We start from the raw sequence: 20,401 nt of genomic DNA, 5'->3' as shown, positions 1-20,401 counted from the left end.
TGAGGGATTGCTGGGATTCCAGCCCTAATGCAGACCAGGCCCCTCGTCCCATTGCATGTCCCTGCCCAACCCCAACGCTATCTCCACTTCTGTAAGAGCCTGAATCCCCTATTGAGTTAGACTTAGTTTATTAAAACTGCCTCTCCCCGGCTGCCAGTGCCCTGCAAACCCATTAGAAACACGCTAGCAGCCAGTCATCTGCAAGAGGGAGCTTCTTGTGCATCATAAGTTGGGTGATTGACAGGGTTCCAATCAGCTACACCTGTACAAATATACTAGCAGCCCTGGGGTTGCTCAAGTGTCACTGAGAGCAACGTGTGGCCAGCAGAGTCCCTGCTAGTCATCACAGTAAGTAGCTATGACTGAATACATGCAGTTCTAATGAAGAAGGTCCCATTTTCACATAGTCTGTTTTCACACTTAAAGGCTACTTATATGTGTGTGTAGACAGGAAGAGTTCTAGGAGAACCCAAGACTGGCCAACAAATTTAGCTCTAAAGTACCACAATGGTAGGCAGAGACAGCCTCCCTCTGTGGCCTTGGGCATATCACTTAATTTCTCCTCCACTAAATCTGGGATAATAGGTACCCCATAGGGCTGTTCCTGGTCTTAACTAATGGTGGCGAAACATTGTTTCATCATCATTGTTTTTAGTCATCCATCTCCAATTTACTAACAGTTTAAATCTAAAATGATTTTAAAAACCAGGTGTCAGTGGCCTACTAAGGAGTTAAATAGCACAGCTGGTGTTTGCCAAACTTATTTTGTCACATGGCTTGCCTCTCACGTGACTCACTCTTTGTTCCCAATCTGAATTCGTGGCATCCCTGCAGGAATGAGTTCCCACACCCTATATTGAAAAACAAGAGGAGGTTTCTGCTTCTGCTTCATCTGTGAGTTGATTGTTTGGATTTGATTGCTAGAGAAGTTGCAGTTAATTCAGAAAATCAGGGCCAATCTGCTTCACTTTGGGGTGGGGGGAAGCTGCCCAGTTATGTAGTTGTAGGTGGAATTTTAGTCTGGGAGGGTTCTCTCTTTGTCACGGCAATTCTCCGCTCCTAGCACATCTTACTTATCTACAGGGATCCTAGTTTTCCCTGATTAAAAAAACCAAAATTCTCTGATAAAAAACCATAAAAATCCATGTTTTCCCGCTATTAAAATGAAATACTGAACTTTAGTTTCCCTAACCACAATATATATATAGGTATCAGTTGAACGCAATGTTTTATTGATATATTTACAATATTTTAGCTGACAAATTGAGCCTTGCTGCCCAGGGCTGACAGCCGGAGTCCTGCCCACTCTCCTGATTATCCAACTTTCTGATTACCCAATTTGGCCCCAGGCTCAATTAGATCTAGAGTGACCAGATGTCCCGATTTTATAGGGACAGTCCCGATATTTGAGGCTTTTTCTTATATAGGCTCCTATTACCCCCCCACCCCGTCCTGATTTTTCACACTTGCTGTCTGGACACCCTAATCAGATCAGATAATCGGGGTTCCCACTCTATATGTTTTTATTTTTTCACAAAATCTAAAAGCTAAAGATTCTCCGTTAAAACACACATTCCATGTCTTTTTCTGCGGCAAATGGATTTCTAGGATCCCTGCTTATTGGGGGGAGGGATAGCTCAGGCTTGTGAGTTCAATCCTTGAGGGGGCCATTTAGGGATCTGGGACAAAAATCTGTCTGGGGATTGGCCCTGCTTTGAGCAGGGGGTTGGACTAGATACCTCCTGAGGTCCCTTCCAACCCTGACATTCTATGATTCTATCTCTGTGTCAAAGAATGTTTCGGCTTGGCAGCTGCCCTCTGGAACAAGCGTTAGTTTACAGTATACAGAGTGAGGGTTGATTGTGGGTTCAGGGGGAGGCTATTCTCTGAGCAGTGAGGAATATCTGCAGTAAGGAACAGCATCCAGCCATGTTGAAAATAGGGCTCTCTATCCCACTGGGAGGCTGTGACGATCAAAGGCAAAAATAGGAAGGACCACACAAGACCAGGCCTAGAAGTTGATTTATATCGTTGTAAATCACATTGTTCTTAAAATGTGTCCCGTCTACACTAGATGGGTAGTATTCATATTCCGCAATCCTGCAGCGGTCCCACGATGGGGCTTATTGCATTGTAGGAAGAACTGCAGGAGGTCGGTAGCGAGGAGATGGTCCCCATGCCTTTGGTTCACTCATGTCTAAGACTCTTCATGTTTCAGAAGTTGTGGAGACACTCCCGGGAGGTGGACTAGGTGTCAGCTTTGCTTACAGGAGAGAATGCAGCAAAGCGCTGAGAACGCCGAGGCAGAGGCCTGCCCAGAGTCAGATCAGGAAGATGCTTCCCCTCTGCTCAACCAACAGTTATCACTTGGGAAAGGTAAATCTACTCGAGGGTAACGAGAGGTGTGATGTAGTGCTCTGAACATGGGACTGGGACCCAGGAACTTCCGAGTTCTAATTCTGGCTCTGACTCTTGGGCAAGTCACGTCCCCTCTCTGTGCCTCAGTTTCCCCCCTGTATAATGGGGATGGTAAAGCTCAGCACCCTCCCAAGGGGCTTGTGAGGATTAATCAGTGCTGGTAAAGTGGATTATTAGTGTGGGAGGGAACCCTCTCCTGAAAGGACACGGTCCCCTCTGTGCTCAGGAATGTGTGTGCTCCCTCCTGAACTGCTCTTGGGTTTCTTCAGGAGCTGGGTAGATAAAGTAGGGATGCCAGATCAGTGCCAAATGGAAAAGAGGATGGCTGGGACTTGGACCAGTTCTCAGCACTGACCCTGAAGTAATTCTCTACTTCAACAAGAGTCCTGGCCCTGACCTGGCTGGCCTGCTCTGGAGACAGCAAAGGGGAAATTCTCTCCCACCTCACTGGGTGGGGGATATGTGTGTAATGATGCTGGGTGACTGCAGAGTGAGGTTTCAGGAGGTTTGGTCTGGCCAGAGATGCCCTGGGGTAAAGCTGTGTTGGCAGTGGGGTCTGGACGGCCCTGTCCAAGGTGTAAGACTCTGAGGAGAATGGTTTGTGGTTGAAATAAGAAGACTGTTGGTGCTACCTGGAGACATAGGTGCAGGAAGTAGGGATGCCCAGATTTTGCTCTGCTGCTGGCCCGGGGTCCTGCTTGGCCACCAGCCCCAGGGTCCCGGCTGCTGGCCCTGCACCCACCCTTAGCTGTGGCCCCAGCCTTCGCCTCCTTACCCTTGTCCGTGTCCCTGCCTCCCAGAGCCACAGCCCTGCACCCGGCCCGAGCTCTAGGGGGCGGTGAGGGCGCGGACAGGCGTAAGAGGGGTGCAACTCAGCACCCCCACTCCAAAAACTGTTCCAGCGCCACTGCTTGGAGATCCCTCGCAGCCAGGGGTGAGGGGGCACCTCCAGGGTTAGTCTGCAGCCTACCAGACCGTCTCTGGCTTGTTCTGGTTGTTCTCCACCCCAGGCCTCTGCTCAGCTCGCTACAGCCTGGCTCTCATCCTGCACTTCTCCCTCTTCATGGTGTATTCACTCCGGGTCAATCTCAGTATCGCCATGGTAGCCATGACGAACGGCACCAACCCGGGCAGCCTGCCCAATATCTCCGCGGACGTGTGTCCCAATCGCTCCCACGCTCAGCCCAATGACTCCCACCGAGAATTCGCCCAAGAAGTAAGTGTAAAGGCAGGGCCAGATCCTTTCACCAGCAACGTGGCTCTACCCCTTGGCTTTGCACTGTGGACCAACTCGGCAGCAATGAGGCTCTGTTCAGAGAGGAGCTTTGGGGCTGTATCCACTGCACGCGTGTTTAAACGAAGGAACCAGTGTAATTAGGAGAGCGCCGGTCACCTGACTGGTGACAGGTCTGTGCATACAAGCCACTTACCCCTTCCTGGAGGAGTCCAGGCCTGTGAGAATGGTTCTCCCTTGGGCTGGGTTTTAAAGTTGCTGCAGTGTCCCCTCAAGGGACAGTCCTCGGTTTTGTCTCCCCCGTTTGATGCAAGCAAGTTCTGTCTCCTCCAGGCCCCCGTGTACGACTGGAGCGCTAAGACCCAGGGCGTCATCCTCAGTGCCTTCTTCTACGGCTACCTCTTCACCCAGCTCCTCGGCGGATACTGGTCGGGAATGTTCGGAGGGAAGTTAGTGTTGGGCTACGGGCTGCTCTCTACCTCGGCTCTCACCCTTCTCGTGCCGCTGGCAGCTAGCCTGGGAGCACCGTACCTCATTGGGCTGCAGGCACTGCAGGGCATGGCAGAGGTAGGGCCTTCCCTTTCGAGCTCTTGACTCTCAGCGGCTTGTGGGTTTATGTGTGCAGCCCCCTCTGTATGCATGGCATTGCAGAAGAAGTTAACAAGTCAGGATTCTGCCCCAAACAGCGTACAAGCAAGGGATGATGACAAACCGAAGTGGGGGGAAGGGTGGAGCAAGGGTCATAGCAGTGAAAGATCATGAGGTCTGCCAATGCTTTCCCCAGGTATCGCTCCCAGAGCTCCCGCTCCCCTCTGTGCTCACGCACTGCTGTGTTTTCCTTGGCAGGGAGTGATATTTCCAGCCCAATACACGCTTTGGGCAAAATGGGCTCCCCCCTTGGAACGCAGTAGGCTCATGAACCTCGCTGAAGCTGGTAAGAGAAAGGGACTCTTTGCTGCCAAACCAACTTTCCCTGTAGTCCCAGCCCCCCGCCCTCCTGTGTAAAGGCGAGCTCTCTTGATGCTGCCTTTTCTTCCGCCACACTCCAGACAAGCAGCTCCGCTTACAAGTTGCAGAAACCTTCAGATTCTAGACCAAAGGTCCTTCATGAAGAAATGTTGGCTGCACATCCCTCTCTACTGCTATTTCTCCCTTTCCTACACAATATTCCACTCTCCTCATCCTTTATCTCCGCCTCCTTTATCCCCTCTACCTTCTCCTCCACCCTGTCTTCTCAGTTCTGGATTACATAAGAACGGCCGTACTGGGTCAGACCAAAGGTCCATCCAGCCCAGTATCCTGTCTACTGACAGTGGCCATTGCCAGGTGCACCAAAGGGAGTGAACCTAACAGGTAATGATCAAATGATCTCTCTGCTGCCATCCATCTCCACCCTCTGACAAACAGAGTCTAGGGACACCATTCCTTACCCATCCTGGCTAATAGCCATTGATGGACTTAACCTCCATGAATTTATCCAGGTCTCTTTTAAACCCTGTTATAGCCCTAGCCTTCACAAGCCTAGGCTTGATAGGGCAGGAAGAGTTACCATAGGATGGTGTGTGGTAAGCACTGGGAAGCCCAGGTCATGTTCTGTGGCCACCACTGTATCACACCCTCGCTGTGAACTCCTCTTCATCTGCTCCTTAGGATGCACTTTTGGGACCTTCATCACCTTCCCTGCAGCTGGGATCATCTGCCAGTACCTGGGGTGGCCTTACATCTTCTTCATCTTCGGTGAGTAGCTGTGGTTTCCACTGTAGCAGATTCACTGGCAAGTTAAGCCACACAAGAGCGAAGCGTCTGAAAGTTTTCTCGTTGCCTCGATGTGAGGAGTCAGGGCTCTCAATCCAGTTGCTAATATAGAAATGTCCCCCTTCAGAGAGACCACCGTCGCGATCAGCATCTCCAGCCAGAAGGGCTGGACTTCCCTCTTTCTCCTTCAGCTCATGATGGAGGTCCGTTGGCTGGGCGGTGTGGAGGAGGCTTGTGTTGCTGCTGCCCGAGTTGTGTCTACTCTGTGGATGAGAGCTCTCAGGGCTGTCGGGCTGGCACCTTTCATTTTAAAGTATAAGAGTATAGGCATCAATAATGTACAGAATGTGTTAGTCGGCAGAGCCCCTCCAGCTGCCTTGAACAGGAAGGAGTGTTCCACCACCTCAGTGGTCTCTGTCTCTCTGTCTATGGCATTTGCAATGCACCATCATATTGAGGGGTCTGTGACTGGGCAGATTTCCCACTCCCCCCTCCACACAGCACACACATATAAAGGGGCAGTGCCCCAAATTCTTCCCCGTCCAGCACTTCCTTCCTTCTCACACTAAGGAAAGCCAGACATGAACCACAGCCTGAGCTGTTTGGTGTTAAGGCAAAAACTCCTGCCTCAACTACCTAATTCCTCCTTCTCCCAAGATGGGGCCGGGGGGACAAACCCTTTTATACTGTGGATTGGCACTAAAGGGCCCCACCTGGTCTGTCTGCCAGCATGAGTCAGCAGAACAAACCTGCCCCTCCCTTCAAGACCTTCACACCTGACAGTCTGTCACAGAGCTGCAGTGTCTTGGCTGCCCATCTCTGTTGGTATCTACCCACCTGTGCTGCCATAAGATCCGAGACAGGAGCCATTGAACTGTTCCCCTTCTCCATAGGTGGCATTGGCTGCGTTTGGTGTGTGTTCTGGTTCCTTCTCGTTTATGAAGATCCTGCATGTCACCCTCGTATTAGTGCTGGCGAGAAGGAGTACATTGTGTCATCACTGGCTAATCAGGTTCTTTGAAAGCCTTTTAACTCTGACCTAGTTTTCCCCGTATTCCCACCTGTGAAAGTAGAATGAATTATATTTTAAAAATAGAATGGATTAAAGAAATGCTGTATGTACCTTTAAGCAGAAATAAGGAATGCTGAAATACAGGTGTCAGGAAAAGGAACATTAAGGCATAAACAATGAGTCCACTTAAGCTAATGGTGAAACATCAGCCGGAGATCTGTAAAAGTTAGTAAGAAAATTTAATATGTATGTCTAGCCTCGGGTAAACTTGTTAGTTCTGTTTTCTTAGGACTCACAGTTTGTCACACCTTTGAACAGAGCTTGGGACAATGAGACCTTCTCCAAGTGAGCCCATCTTCAGGGTTCCGCTGGGTGTGTTATTTACAGAGCAGTGCAAACGTCTGTGGCAGAAGAAGGCCCTGTCCCAAGAAGCTTACAGATTAGTTCAGACATAGATATAGAGGATACATCAGAGAAGAGATCAATGGGAAGGGGCTAAAGTCAGGGCCAGGGAGGAGACCGGCCTGCCTGTGGTTCATGAAATGTGTATTTTAAGGAGGAATTTGTCGTAGCCAAAGGAGGTCTCTTGGCATATGAACTGGGGGAGGCAGCTCCATGTGATGGGAGACTGGAAGCCATATGGGAGGAGATGAAGCTTGGGAGAACCAGAGGGAGCAGTGGGAGGAGTCAGAGGCAATGGGAGATGTAGGCCGGGGCTGGGTTGTGCGGGAAGTCTGAGGTGAGGGCAAGGAGCTTGAATTTGAGGCAGAGGGGTCTGAGGAGGAGGGTGATGGTAAGAACTGTAGGAGAAGAAGGTTCCCTAAGCTGTGGTGTTTTGGACTGAGTGCCAGAGTGTGCACAGGTGAGCTGAGAGACGCCCAAGGCATGGATAGAGCATCAGCTGCAGGGATGAAGAGGGAAGATTGCATCCTTGAGGAAAAGGCACAAGGATTTATCAGGGCTGGATGTGAGGGGAGAAGAGGGCAGAAATGGTCATGGGAGCCACAGGATGAGTTGGATCACGGACCATCACAGGAGGGGAATGGGCCTAAGAGGAAGGACGAGAAGTTTTGATATATTGAGCAAAATTCAGCCCTGACCTCAGCCTGTACAACTCTACCGACTACACCTGGAGCCTAGCGCTCTGACGTGAGCTCGGCCTGTTGGATTTGAGGTGTCTGTGGCAGGTCTGGGAAATGTCAGATGTGAGACTGCACAACTGGGAGAGTTGAGGGGTTACAGGGGGATCCAGGAGTCAACACAGAGCAGGCAGCTAAAACTCTGGGAGGAGGTGGTGAGGCCAGGGAGAGACTAGACCACCTGCCTATGGGACATTGACAGAGCCAGGAGGAGGAGGAGCCCACAAAAGGGGTACTAACTGGTGCCTTTCCTTGAAGGGCAGCTCTCACGGACGCTCCCTTCCACTCCTGGCCATGATGAAATCACTGCCTCTTTGGGCCATCGCAGTCGCCTATTTCTGCAATGACTGGCTGTTCTACACGCTGCTGACGTCAATGCCAACGTACATGAGTGACGTGCTCCACTTTGACATCAGAGAGGTGAGCTCTGCCGTGGTGCCCCATCACTCACCACCGGGCCGCTCTGTCTCCTGAATGGGGCCACCCAGAGGGATAAAAGTTGATGCTAACCAATTCCGGAAGGCCTGTTAAACCTCAGGCTTCAGGGCTTAGGCCAGTTTCCGACTACTAGGGGTGGGGAGGTTTCTTTCACCTTCCTCCAAAGCAGCCGGTTGATGCTAGCCGCTGTCAGAGGCAGGATACGGGGCTAGATGAACCTCAGGTCCAATCCAGTCTGGCAGTCCCTACGGTCCCTCTGAGCACATCCAGCCAGATCTGGTGGTGGTGGGATCCTCTCACTGCTCTGTGCAGAATGGCGAGTTTCTTACCTTCTCTCTACAGAATGGGCTTCTCTCTGCACTTCCTTACATTGGGAACTGGCTGGGTACCATCGTGTCGGGGCTGCTGGCAGACTTCCTCCTGTCCAAGCACATGTTCAGCACAGCAACGGTTCGGAAGCTCTTCTCGGTGCTGGGTAAGGACAGGTGCCTCCTGCCTCCAGGTTCTTTCAACAAACCTTCGCCCGGTCAGCCACATAACCCACGTCCCCTTCTCTCCCTAGGGATGTTGCTCCCAGCCATCTCCCTGGTGGCCGTGTCCTACGTCGGCTGCGATTACACGGCAGCTGTGGTCTTTCTGACATTGTCCATGACAGTAATCAGCATGTGTGGGGCTGGCTTCAACATTAACCAGATCGACATTGCTCCCAGGTGAGACCACCAGGCCTTCCTCCTATCTCCTGCTCCGATTGGCTCCAGGGCCCAACATGTTGGCCCATATCATGTCCATCACCCCAGCCCTCAACTACTTCAGCTGCCTTTTGCTTCTTCTCTCCTGGATCTTCTGCAGCTGGTGGCATCTGAAGCCAGACAGGCAAAACCAAGGCACAGCAGCGCAGGCTCAGAGCCAATGATAGCAGTGGGTAAAGGCTCTTACTGTCTGTCGAGAGGGCAGGCAGGGACCAAGCTGTGGAGCCACTGCTAGCTGGTGGACTCTGTTACGTGTATAACAAGTTTATTCCGGTGGCACTTGCTCTCTTTGAAGCTTTCCAGGAGGTTGGGGGAGAGGGAATTGAAACCTAATTTTCTCTCTTCTTGCAAGTCCCTCTTTGCCTTGCTCAGGAAATTTTCCCTTCCCTTCTCCCCAGATATGCTGGGTTTCTGCTGGGAGTCACAAACACCTTCGGAACGGTCTCAGGAATAATTGCTCCCACTGCAGTTGGGTTCCTCACCAGCCAGGTAATTCAGGGCTTCTCTAACACCAAAACAGGCAGAAAAGAAAGTGGAGTTGAATACAGCAGATTGGCCAAAGAATGGTTTCTGTGCACTGAATCAAAACATAGCCCTGCCTAAGCTCTTGAAACCCACGTGTGCTAGGCAGCATCCACATTGCCAAATGTATTCAACAAGTACCTAAGTCATGGAGAAGAAGCGCTTATGATCCAAGAAGTAGGGACTCCTCCCGACATGGGCTTCCAACCTGGATTTACTTACAGCTGGCGGGGGGCGGGGAGACTGCTGGAGAATGGGACAATAGGGACAGCTTGGTCCCAGTGATGACAGAGCCGCTTGAATTCAGCGTAGCAAGCAAGGAATTCCCAATCAGAATCTGAGGAGTTAAATCTACAGCTAGACAGGGAACTGGTACAGCAAGTCTTTAGCTGAACGAAAGCTGGGGTTCAAGCCCCAGGTGCTCTCCTGTGGCGATAAGAGGGAATGGAGATACTAATTACCCCTTGTTTGGTACCCCCCCAGGACCTCCTGACTGGCTGGAGGAATGTCTTCTTCGTGTCAGCGGCCCTAAATCTCTTTGGCCTGCTATTCTATGTAACCTTTGGCAGTGGAACTATCCAGGACTGGGCTAGAGAGGACACTGCTCTCCAATGAAATGCCAAGGCATGCTGCCAGGAGAAGAATATGTAACCAAGGCAGGAGGTGGAAAACACCCAAGTGAACATAGATTAGTCAAGAAATCCTACTTCTCGTTCCAGCACTGGATACCCAAATAACATGAGCCATTTGTTTTCCCAACCCGCACACCCAACTCTTGAATCTGTGCCCTTTTCTCACATCCTTCCTCAGCCTTCGCTTGACCCAAAGCACCACTGGAATGCATGTGTGCGCGCAATAGATTTGGGAGGTAGTGTGTCCTAGTGGATAAATCAGCTTGCAGCTCAGACCTGGGTTCTGTTCCCAGCTCTGCCTCTGGCCTGCTGAGTGACCTTGGGGAAGTTACTGTCCCTCTCTGTGCCTCAGTTTCCCCCATCTGTAAAATGGGGCTAATGACACGACCCTCCTCTGTAGAGTGCTTTGAGATCAGTTGATGAAAAGTGCGGGGTATCATTAGGCATTCGGTATATATGGGTGCCTGAGTTCCAGTCTGGGGGAGGGTGAAGGCTTTGGCTTCAGGCTCTGGCCAGGTTAATAGGGAATGTACAGAAGTGAGGTATTTTAGAGTGTGACTAGCCATAATGGGCCATCCAGCGGAAGAGGTGGAGTCGAGGAGCATTCATGTATTAAATTGGATGGTCCTCTGCAATCTAGCAGGCCCTGCCTAAGGACATTAAGCACTACTGGAATAACAGCTGCTAGGTCCTTGTTCAGTGATTATACCAGCTGATCTGTAATAGCTACAAATGGTTGTAGCAGGGGGAATGCCCCTTTAACGGCTCGGAGGTGGGGGGGGGGCAAGTCAGCCCTCTTCAGTTAGCCCTGCTACACCTGTGCCAGGTGTGGGAGGGACTTAGAAGGAGGAAGCCTAGCAGCTGAGGTCTGGAACTGACTGAGGCCTGCCAGAGGCCCTTGGCTGGAAGGTGGACCAGGAGCTGGGGCTAGATTGGCTGTTGCTGCTGGGACCCCACCTATAAAGAGCCAAAGATTCTTTTGATGTTGTTTTTGGATGAGGCCAAAGGGGCTTGGTAGGAAGGCCAGGTCACATCTACAACAGGAGAAGGCCAAAGACCTTGTGGGGAAATCAAGGCAAAGTGGCTGTGATGCCCCACTACCTCAGGAGGGGAGCTCTGCAATGGTGAGTCTTGTCCAGGGGACTCTTACGTGAGCCTGTCTTCTGCTAAATGAAGCACTCCTGGATTAGCTGCCTGCAATTTGCAGTGGATAAGGGGCGGGGGGGGAGGCGGAAATGTTGATAACCCTGCCCCTAGAAGGGAGAATATGTGACCGTCTGTGTCAAGAGGTAAGGCCTGCTCATTTAGCTGATACTCGCAGCAGAAAATGAGTGTCTCGTTTACCCGTGCCTTACTCTGAGAACACTGCCTCATACATTGCCTTGAAACCTGGTTTGAAGCTTAATCTCTGCTTTTTCTAGATTTACTTAGTCCAGCACAGTTGAGTGATGGCTTGTAGCAAAAGCTGCAGTTTAAGATTCATCGGGAAGTTATAATTAGATTGAAAGTGGGGTAAGTGACCGAATTTCCCTTTTCGAAAGAGCTGGTTTTGTTTTTTGAAACCTAGTAGGGAATGTCAATTTAAAAAAAAAATAAAAATCAGAAGAGAATGCAAAGTCTTCACTTGTCCCCCGCCATAGAGGCGTTTGGGTAGGTTGCTAAACTGCTCAGGGCATGAGTGAGCTTTGAGGTTTCTTTTAGTTTTACAATCCCTTTGCTGGAGTTCCAGCCAAATTTATGGTTAGCCCTCTGGCTTGGAATTCTGACTTCCAGTTTCTGTGGTTAGAATGTGAGCCCTGGAAATAAAGTTCAGATTTTATTTACACCAGAAATCGTTAGACAGATTGTCATGGAAATGTTTTATTCACACCAAAAAGGTCAGGAAACCCCACACGTCCAGCCCAAACCCCAGAGTGAAAGTCCCATTCCTTGTGGATGCTCTTCCAGTGTGTTTTTTACTGCTCATGAACCAGTCCTGGATAAGCGAGTCCAGACAGAGCTGTGATCAGACAGCTTTGGGCACTCGCTGTTGTTGGTACCTCTGAGCAAGCTGGCAAGTGGAGAAGTAGCAGGAGAATTCACTTCTTAGTAGCCTTCACTGCCGACTTGGTGATCTCAGCAGGATCACCAACCTTCTTGACAGCCTTGTCTGCCTCACGTCACAAACAGCAAAGCGACCTGCCAGAAGAGGAACGCCATTAGACTGGCCAGGCGTTCTAGGTCATGCACTGACTGCAGTGTTGGAATCACCGCTTGAAGTAAGTGTTTTGCTGCCCATGCTAGGGAAACTTTGAGGCTTGAGGGGGGCTGTCTGAAAAGTTATTTGCAGAAGTAGATGGAGAAATGATCCCTTACTAGTTACCTTCCCCCTGTACTATACACAGGAAATCTTTGCATTCCTACAACCAAATACTAGTATTAAAGTTTTTAAAAAGGGAAAGTAATCAAGAGATTTTACCAAGCGGTGGGTACTCTGAGAAACTCTCCACACACATGGGTTTGCCAGGGACCGTCGGAATGAAGGCGGCATCTCCAGACTTGGAGTTATAGTCACATCACGAGTGAGTTGTGATTAAATTCATATTTCAGTGCCATCCTCCAAATGGGGATGTGGCTGCATTCAGCTCTCCCTGCTCTCCTGCATTGAGAGGATCTGAGCCTGATCCAGATCTTTATTCATGCAAATAGTCCATTGGCTTTATGGGATTGGGATGGTGCCTGGACACTGGATCTAGTTGTTGTTGTTGTAGGATGTACTGGGTACATGGGCCCACAGTGTGGGAGGACCACATTTATGTTTCAATAAATCAAAGTAAACAAGTAGTAAAAATCAGGATCTTGAATAGGGCATCCAGGTGCCACCATAAAACCAATAACAGACCTAGGATCATGAGAGAAATAGCTGTCTGGGCGATTGGGAGTGGAGATTGACATTGTGCATAGAAATGTCTAAGGATTCGGGGTCTCCCTGTGGGGCTCTGGAGTCCCCTTGTCGCTTGCAGAATTGAAGTTTAATTCAGGAAAGAAGGATTTTCTCCCCCTTGGGGCTGTGAAGGTCCCCTCAGCCTGTAACTGAGTTTGCTGGGAGCGGAAAACAAAACAATAGCACCTTTTAAATGATGCTGTTGAGGTTTGAGTTCACGCCCCCATTGACGTGAACAGCCCCATTCAACTCAATGGGGCATGACTGCAAAGAGTCCCATTTCAACAGTTAACTCTTTCACGCTGCTGATCACCTTGGCTTGGCTGAAGCAGCCAGATAATGTGTTTCTCCAGTGCAGGGGCTTGCTCCATGTACAGGGCTGCAAGGGTTAAATGTATAATCCTTGCCTGGTGTGAGATGTGTGATTTTTGGGGGACTGGCTGTCACATGGAACTGAACCATTCCTGATAGAATAAGTGTCCTGATTCCCAGCCAGTATCAAAATATTTGTCCCTATTGTAATATTATTAGCTGGTTGTCTGGCCAGTTCCCACCCCAGCTCCACCCTCTGCAGGAGATCAGAACTGTCTCTAAACTCCAAGGCTTGGCCCATCTCGATGCACAATGGAAACTAGTAGGTGTGCAAATTTCTCCCCAGCCCCCCTTTCACTTGGTTCTGCCACCATCCCTCCAGTCCTGACCTAAAGACTCCTGCCCCATGTCCAGCTATGCAATTCATTTCTGGCCCACAGCACCCAGCTCTTCCAATACCCCCGTTATCCTGATCTGTACCATCTCTTACTATTGCAGTCTGACCCCTCCCATCTTCTGTCACTGCACCCCCAATCCCACCCTCTAGCGCCTACTGCTGTTCCAATCCTAGTTCTGTGTACATGGCTTTGACAGGAGAGCCAGCAAGTCAGACCTCTACGAGCAGCTGGAGCCAGGGCCACCAGGACCAACCTCCTTGTGCTTTATGCAACCCCCGTGTTTTCAGGAGGCATTTGTAAAAGCCAATGGAGGTCCTATTGCTATAGGAGACACCTGTGGGTGTTGATTGTGGTGTGAGACAATCCCTGCTAATCCTGTACAGAAATGATGGGCTCAAGGCAAAACATTATTGGGTGGAATTCTCTGGCCTGTGTACAGGAGGTCAGACTAGATGATTGCAATCATCTCTTCTGGCCTGGGAGTCTAGGTATCTACAACTCCTAGATCAGGCACTGTGTCAAGGGACAATATACCCCCTAAACCATGCTGCTGCAGGAAGGGATTGCTTCAGAAATAACTTTCACATTTTAAAGAGGCAGAGAATTAAATACCAGCCTGAGTGACACTGCCTTGTGCCTCAGCACTGCAGAGACTTACCCCTGGGCTGGAAACCATGCAGAGCCATCAGGGGCAGGTCTTTTCTTGACCCTGATGCTATGCTCCAACTGAGCAAAGCTGCAGGATTATCCCCCCTCCCCTCTCACTAGAGGAGGCTGGTTGTGACCCCCTGAAAGCTGCTCATCACCCCCAGGTTGAGAACTCAGGCCCCTAAGGGAAAGGTGTGACGATTAGACCCTGTAACCAGTGTGAGACTGGTAATAGTCCTACCAGAGTCATGGGTGCTGGAAGAAAGCACATGGCCTCTGGGTGTGGGCAGGGGGGATTCTTAACCCAATTGCTCCTCCCCTGCTGTGAGAAATGTAGTTTTAAGAAAGAGGAGGGATGGCAGTTAGCCAGGCACTTGGCTCTGAGAGGGCCCTGTACAGCTTAACGGGGTGAAAATCACAAATACCTGCAGCACTGCACTCTTTGAAGCCCAGTGCTTAAAATTAACTATCCCCTGAGCCCCACTGCTTGTCTAGCCCCTCTACTGCCACAGAAACGATCAGCTGGCCAGTTGGCCCTCCAGTGAGGAATATCCGCTCTCATTGGTGTCCTAGCACATGTGGACTTTTAGCTGGGAACAGAGTAAAGACCAGGGCCGAGATTTTCAAGTGACTCCAGAGGCTGCATGTCCTACTTGAGACACAGGAAAGCCAGATTTTCAGCACTTCGTGAAAGTCTGTCCCCTTTGACTTGAGCACGCAGAAGACAGAGGCCCCTCACAGTCACTTTTGAGGATCTTAGCCCAAAAGTTTATGTTCAAAGAGCACACCCCACTGACCCGCAGCATTATTAGAGGAGCTGCCAATGCCTTGCCCTGCCACTAAACTGACTGGCATTCCTCGAGGGAAGCTAAGAGCGTATGTATCCCAGCCCTCTACCAACTCCCTTCCTGGAACAGCTGGTCTAGAAACTTAGGTAGCAGACAGCACTGCATTCGCCATTCACTGTGTTAGGCCTGACCCCACTAGGAATCAGAGGTGAAGCTTGAGGGTTTTTTAATAGAGCTATTTAACTATATACCTGTTAGTGTAACTCACTCCCAGAGAGTGTGGCAGCTTAGGTTTCCTGAGTAAGTCACTAAAACGTTACTCTTTCCTTTGAGGTTGTAACCATGTAAACTCTTTTCAGGGAGGCTCAGTCTTGGTCACTGCTGTAGACTGATGCCACGCCTTACCCGTGATTCATTTCTCTGTGGAAGTTAGAGGCACTTTTATAATGCCTGAGAGGCTACAGAATAGCTCTAAGTTGGAGAAACAGCTTAGTTCTAAGAGAACGAACAGGCACCCTTAGCATCTCGCTGAAGAGTTTTGACATCTGCCACCCACTCTGTCAGTTTAGCCTTACATCTTTACTGGTTAAGAGAAGAGTGGCTAAGGGCTAATCAAGAATGGGGCCCTCCTGGGCCAGTTAGTGATCAAACATAGTAGACAGCCCCAGTCCCAGGGCGTGGGCAGCCCAAGTTCCAGTCTCCCTGCTTAAGAGACTGAATTGTGTTGAATCTTTAAAATGGACTAGAACAAATTAGATGGCAAAGCAGCCCTGGCCGTTGGTTGCAGCCAGCTGGTTGACACAAGAACTAGATTGATAGGCTGCTCTGAAGACAAGCGTAGTGCTTATGCCTTACATTACACTCTGCATGCGGAGAGGGACTCAGCTGAATTAGACCAAACCACTGAAGCAGAAATCCTCGTTTATTCACACCACCAGTGAGCAAGTCAAGAAAACCACCCCACATGTGCAGCCCAATAAACAAGAGAGAGAGTCCTCCCAGCTTCCTTTCCTTCGGAAGCTCTTCCAGTGTGTTTTTCTGCCCAGGAGCCAGTCCTGGATAAGCGAGTCCAGACACTGATCTGTGATTTGGGGGGGCTGGGCACCCACTGTTGGTGCCTCGGAGCACGCTGGCACGCGGCGACGTTGGAGGAGAATTCACTTCTTACTGGCCTTCACTGCTGACTTGGTGACCTTGGCAGTTCCACCAGCCTTCTTCTCAACAGCCTTGATCACCCCCACAGCCACCGTCTGCCTCATGTCACGAACAGCAAAGCGACCTGCCGGAGAAGGAACACCACTTAGACCAAGACAAAGACAGTAGGAGATTTCCCGGATATTGGGAGGAGTTTCTAGGCTAGTGACAGGAGTTTGGTTTGTGGACTAATGCCTCGCAGAAGCATTTTATTACTCAAGCCAGTGAAGGGGTAGATATAAGTTTACCTCCTGTTGCTATGGAGAGCAGCTATCTAAAAGCTGAATCCTAGCATTCGTCTTCTTCAAACAGAGTTGCAGTATTAGGACATGTTCCGACAGACATTCATCAAGAGCCAGACTTGGACCAATACAAGGAATATGAAATCTTACCAAGAGGTGGGTACTCCGAGAAGCTCTCCACACACATGGGTTTGCCAGGAATCATCTGCACAATGGCAGCATCCCCAGACTTCAGTGCCTTGGGATTGTCCTCCAGCTTCTTGCCAGACCTGCGGTCGATCTTCTCCTTCAGCTCCGCAAACTTGCAGGCGATGTGAGCAGTGTGGCAATCCAGCACTGGGGAGTAGCCAGTGGCTATCTGGCCAGGGTGGTTCAGGATGATGACCTGCAGAGAAAGGAAGGGGGGGGAGGGGAGAATTAAAGATCAAGTGACTAGTCACATTTCAAGGAGACTGGTGGGCAGCAATAGGGACTTTACAGATCCCTAATCATTAACCTGAGAGGTGAAGCTGCCGGCCTCCATGGGAGGGTCGTTCTTGCTGTCTCCGGCCACGTTCCCACGCCGGATGTCTTTCACAGACACGTTCTTCACGTTGAACCCAACGTTGTCACCCGGCAGTGCCTCTGCCAGAGCCTCATGGTGCATTTCTACTGACTTCACCTCCGTGGTGACGTTGGCGGGGGCAAAAGTCACAACCATGCCGGCCTTCATGAAGCCAGTCTCCACACGGCCCACTGGGACCGTTCCAATACCTGGGGAGACACGTACTGGTCAGTTTGATGCTAATGAGCTAAAACAAGGTTACTGGGGAAGAGGAAGGAAGCGGAGATGCAACAAGCAGAGATCACCAGCTCTTTGCTTCAGCATCCTCTGTCCAGAGGCCCTATTCAGCCTTTTGGCCATTAAGGGGAAATACAGCAATCTTGTCAGCCCAGCATTGCCAAGAGACGGTGTGACTGAGTCTCCATCCCAGACAGTCGGTAGGGAGGTGTCCCCGGTCCAAGTGAGCTGCAGTTTAGGTGGAATTACATCACCTGAAATGGCAGTCACCATTTTACACGTTCCTTTTTGGGAAGAGTTCTATTGTCCCAGCCCTGCTGGGGAATGCTCCCCCACTCCCCCTACTCACCACCAATCTTGTAGACATCCTGCAGGGGCAGGCGGAGGGGTTTGTTGATGGGGCGGGAAGGAGGGATAATGGAATCCAGGGCTTCCAGCAGTGTTGTACCAGAAATGTTGCCTTCCTTCCTCATAATGCTCCAGCCTTTGAACCAAGGCATCTGCAAGGTGTGTGTGGGGGGGGGAGGGGGGAGGAAGAGAGAAGAGGAGATTATTGTAATTGACAGCTGACGATTCACCTGCAGAGCTTGGGTGAACTTGGCAACTGGTCCCAAGTACTCCAGTTCCTACAGATTCTCTTTCCTCCCCCCAAAAAAGTTTAAACTAAGCAGAGGTGTATTCCTTGAGATGTGTGGGAATGAACAAGAAAGATCTAAACTTCGCCTCCATCAAGCCATGTAGGGGGCCTGCACTTTTAAGTGAAATCCTAGCTCAAGGCAGTGAGATAATGACAGTCCAATTTAGAGAAGCTCAGAGGGCCGGTGTCTTACTGCAACCCGGAGCCCAGCAGTAGTAACTTTAAGCTGAACTCATTTCAGTTTACAAACCACCCACTCTCACCACTGATAAGCCAATGCCCGCCCCATCCCCCCAGAAGTCTCCACACCTCTCTACTAGAGGGGCCATGTAGAAACAGGGATGCTACTCACATTGGCGCTGGCCTCCAGCATATTGTCCCCATGCCAGCCAGAGATGGGCACGAATGCCACAGAGGCTGGGTTGTAGCCGATCTTCTTGATGTAGGTGCTCACTTCCTTGGTGATCTCCTGGTAGCGCTTGCCACTGTAAGGGGGCTCTGTGGAGTCCATCTTGTTCACCCCAACGATGAGCTGCTTCACCCCCAGCGTGTAGGCCAGCAGGGCATGCTCCCGGGTCTGCCCGTTCTTAGAGATGCCAGCTTCAAACTCTCCCACCCCAGCAGCCACAATCAGCACTGCACAGTCAGCCTGGAGAGGGAAACGAGCCATGAGAACAAGTTCATACCGGGAACAAGGGGACCAGTAGGGATGTGACAGACCTAGGTACCCTACAGATAAAGGAGATCCTCTCCCCCCAAAAACCCAGTTTCCCTCAGGAGGGACTGGCAGCCCTTCCGGATATAGGCCTAAAAGCCTCACCACCACCCCACACCTACAGCCCAATGCATCTAGTGGCAATGTTATTCCTTGCAATGCTAAGGTCACAAGACTAGTTTGCAGTGAAATTAGGGCTTTATGGGGATGCCACAAAGCATAGCCACAAACCCAGTATAATCAAACTCTTCACAGGGGTTTGCCTGCCCCAGCCCGTACCTGCGAGGTGCCGGTGATCATGTTCTTGATGAAGTCTCGGTGGCCAGGGGCATCGATGATGGTGATGTAGTACTTGGTGGTCTCGAACTTCCACAGGGAGATGTCAATGGTGATCCCACGCTCCCGCTCAGCCTTCAGTTTATCCAGCACCCAGGCGTATTTGAAGGAGCCCTTCCCCATCTGTGCGGAAGGAGACGGACACCAGTTAGAGCAGTGCAGGCCCACTGCCATTGGGGAAACCGGCACAAGCCAGGGACAATCCCTCCCAGCTGGGCGTGAAATGCAGGAAGGGGGTGTGAATATTTGAAGCAGATTCCCCCTGCCTGGAAGGAGATCCCTGCCCCAGCGGTGACTATTCATAGTACAGGGAACCCAGAGGTCGGCGAATGGTCCCTGCTCTAGGGTAGGTGGGGGGCAGGCATGGGGCAGTGTTTACCCCCCCACCACCACCCCATTGTAAGCTCCTAGCATTAAAGGGTTACACTGCAGCCTGAGAAAGGGCCCGATTCCCCAACCCCCACAGGGCTCAACACCTTTGGGGAGGTCAAGGGGGTCCTAGAGGCCGCTGGGGTCATGGGAGGGGGGTGCAGGTGAGTCAGAAATGCCCCCCACCTCAGCCGCCTCCTTCTCGAACTTCTCGATGGTTCGCTTGTCGATGCCCCCGCACTTGTAGATGAGGTGCCCGGTGGTGGTGGATTTCCCGGAGTCCACGTGGCCGATCACCACGATGTTGATGTGGGTTTTCTCCTTGCCCATGGTGCCGGTGGGAGCGCGAGCGGGACCTGCAGGACAGACCCCCGGGGCAGAGTTACCGCAGAGCGATTCACGTTGAGCCGCTCCGGTGTGACTCCGGAGTAACAAGCCAGCGTCACACGGGGGGCAAACACAGCAGAGCACGCCCTGCAGCCAGACACATTGTTAGGGGCTCCGATCCCCCGGGCCAGAACCGGAGCGCAGCCCTCCCGCTTCATTCACACCAGCCAATTCGGATTGAGCGATCGCTCCCAGCCCACGCCCTAGCGAGCTGCCTTAGAGCAGTGCAGACTCTGCGCCCCCGAGAGCCCCCCAAAACCCCGCTCACCTCCAGTCACGTTCCCCTGATCCGTCTCCAAACAGCAGCCCCCAGGCCGGCCGCCCGCCCGGGGCTTTTAAAGAGCCCGCGGGGGAGGAGCCGAGCGCCCGGCCCGGAGCCGCAGAAAGCGGCCCCATTGAGGCGGCCTCGCCCCACCCATTGAGAGGGATTGATTCAATTAGACTCCAGTACCTGGCCTGGCCCCTGCGGCGGGGGGCACTACCGACAGGGATCCCCCCACTCTGGGCCAGAACCGGACCCCTTCCCAGCACCCCCCTTCCCCAGGCTCTGGGGGAATCGGGCTCTCGGAGCTGCAGGGCTTGGGCCCCTGTCTGCGGAGCCAAACACGGGGAGGGTTTGGCAGGTGTGTAAACCCTCCCCCCCATCCCCATCCACCTGGCCCTGGCAATGACCCTCCAGCCCTGCCGAAATCAGCCCTGCTCTTCTCTGCTGCCCCAACCCATCTCTGGCTAGTCCAGCTCTTGGGGACATCCCCCCCCCCCACTCACAGCT

At 51.5% G+C, this 20,401-nt stretch overlaps 1 protein-coding gene and 1 pseudogene across 5 annotated transcripts; one reads left to right on the top strand and one right to left on the bottom strand.

Moving 5' to 3' along the window:
• The first annotated feature begins 772 nt into the window (after nucleotides 1-772).
• On the top strand, nucleotides 773-11,739 carry LOC128827668 (sialin-like). 5 transcript variants are annotated; one of them, XM_054011651.1, is made up of 12 exons: nucleotides 773-894; nucleotides 2,219-2,376; nucleotides 3,429-3,634; nucleotides 3,986-4,219; nucleotides 4,499-4,586; nucleotides 5,303-5,389; nucleotides 6,301-6,419; nucleotides 7,817-7,978; nucleotides 8,339-8,471; nucleotides 8,559-8,706; nucleotides 9,144-9,234; nucleotides 9,751-11,739. In XM_054011651.1, the coding sequence occupies exons 1-12, from the start codon at nucleotides 773-775 to the stop codon at nucleotides 9,880-9,882; spliced, it is 1,680 nt and encodes a 559-aa protein (XP_053867626.1). In that variant the 3' UTR covers nucleotides 9,883-11,739. The 5 variants fall into 5 exon arrangements, with proteins under 5 accessions (XP_053867626.1, XP_053867628.1, XP_053867629.1 ...); XM_054011653.1 differs by having other exon boundaries at nucleotides 812-894; nucleotides 2,271-2,376; XM_054011652.1 differs by having other exon boundaries at nucleotides 831-894; nucleotides 2,222-2,376.
• Nucleotides 11,740-15,031: 3,292 nt separating this feature from the next.
• On the bottom strand, nucleotides 15,032-20,025 carry LOC128827671 (elongation factor 1-alpha-like; annotated as a pseudogene).
• Nucleotides 20,026-20,401: the final 376 nt, after the last annotated feature.

This window comes from Malaclemys terrapin, chromosome 22, assembly GCF_027887155.1.
Source record: "Malaclemys terrapin pileata isolate rMalTer1 chromosome 22, rMalTer1.hap1, whole genome shotgun sequence".
Taxonomy (NCBI): domain Eukaryota; kingdom Metazoa; phylum Chordata; order Testudines; family Emydidae; genus Malaclemys; species Malaclemys terrapin.
Note: the sequence above shows the minus strand (reverse complement) of the source record. Positions and strands in the feature narration are given on the sequence as shown.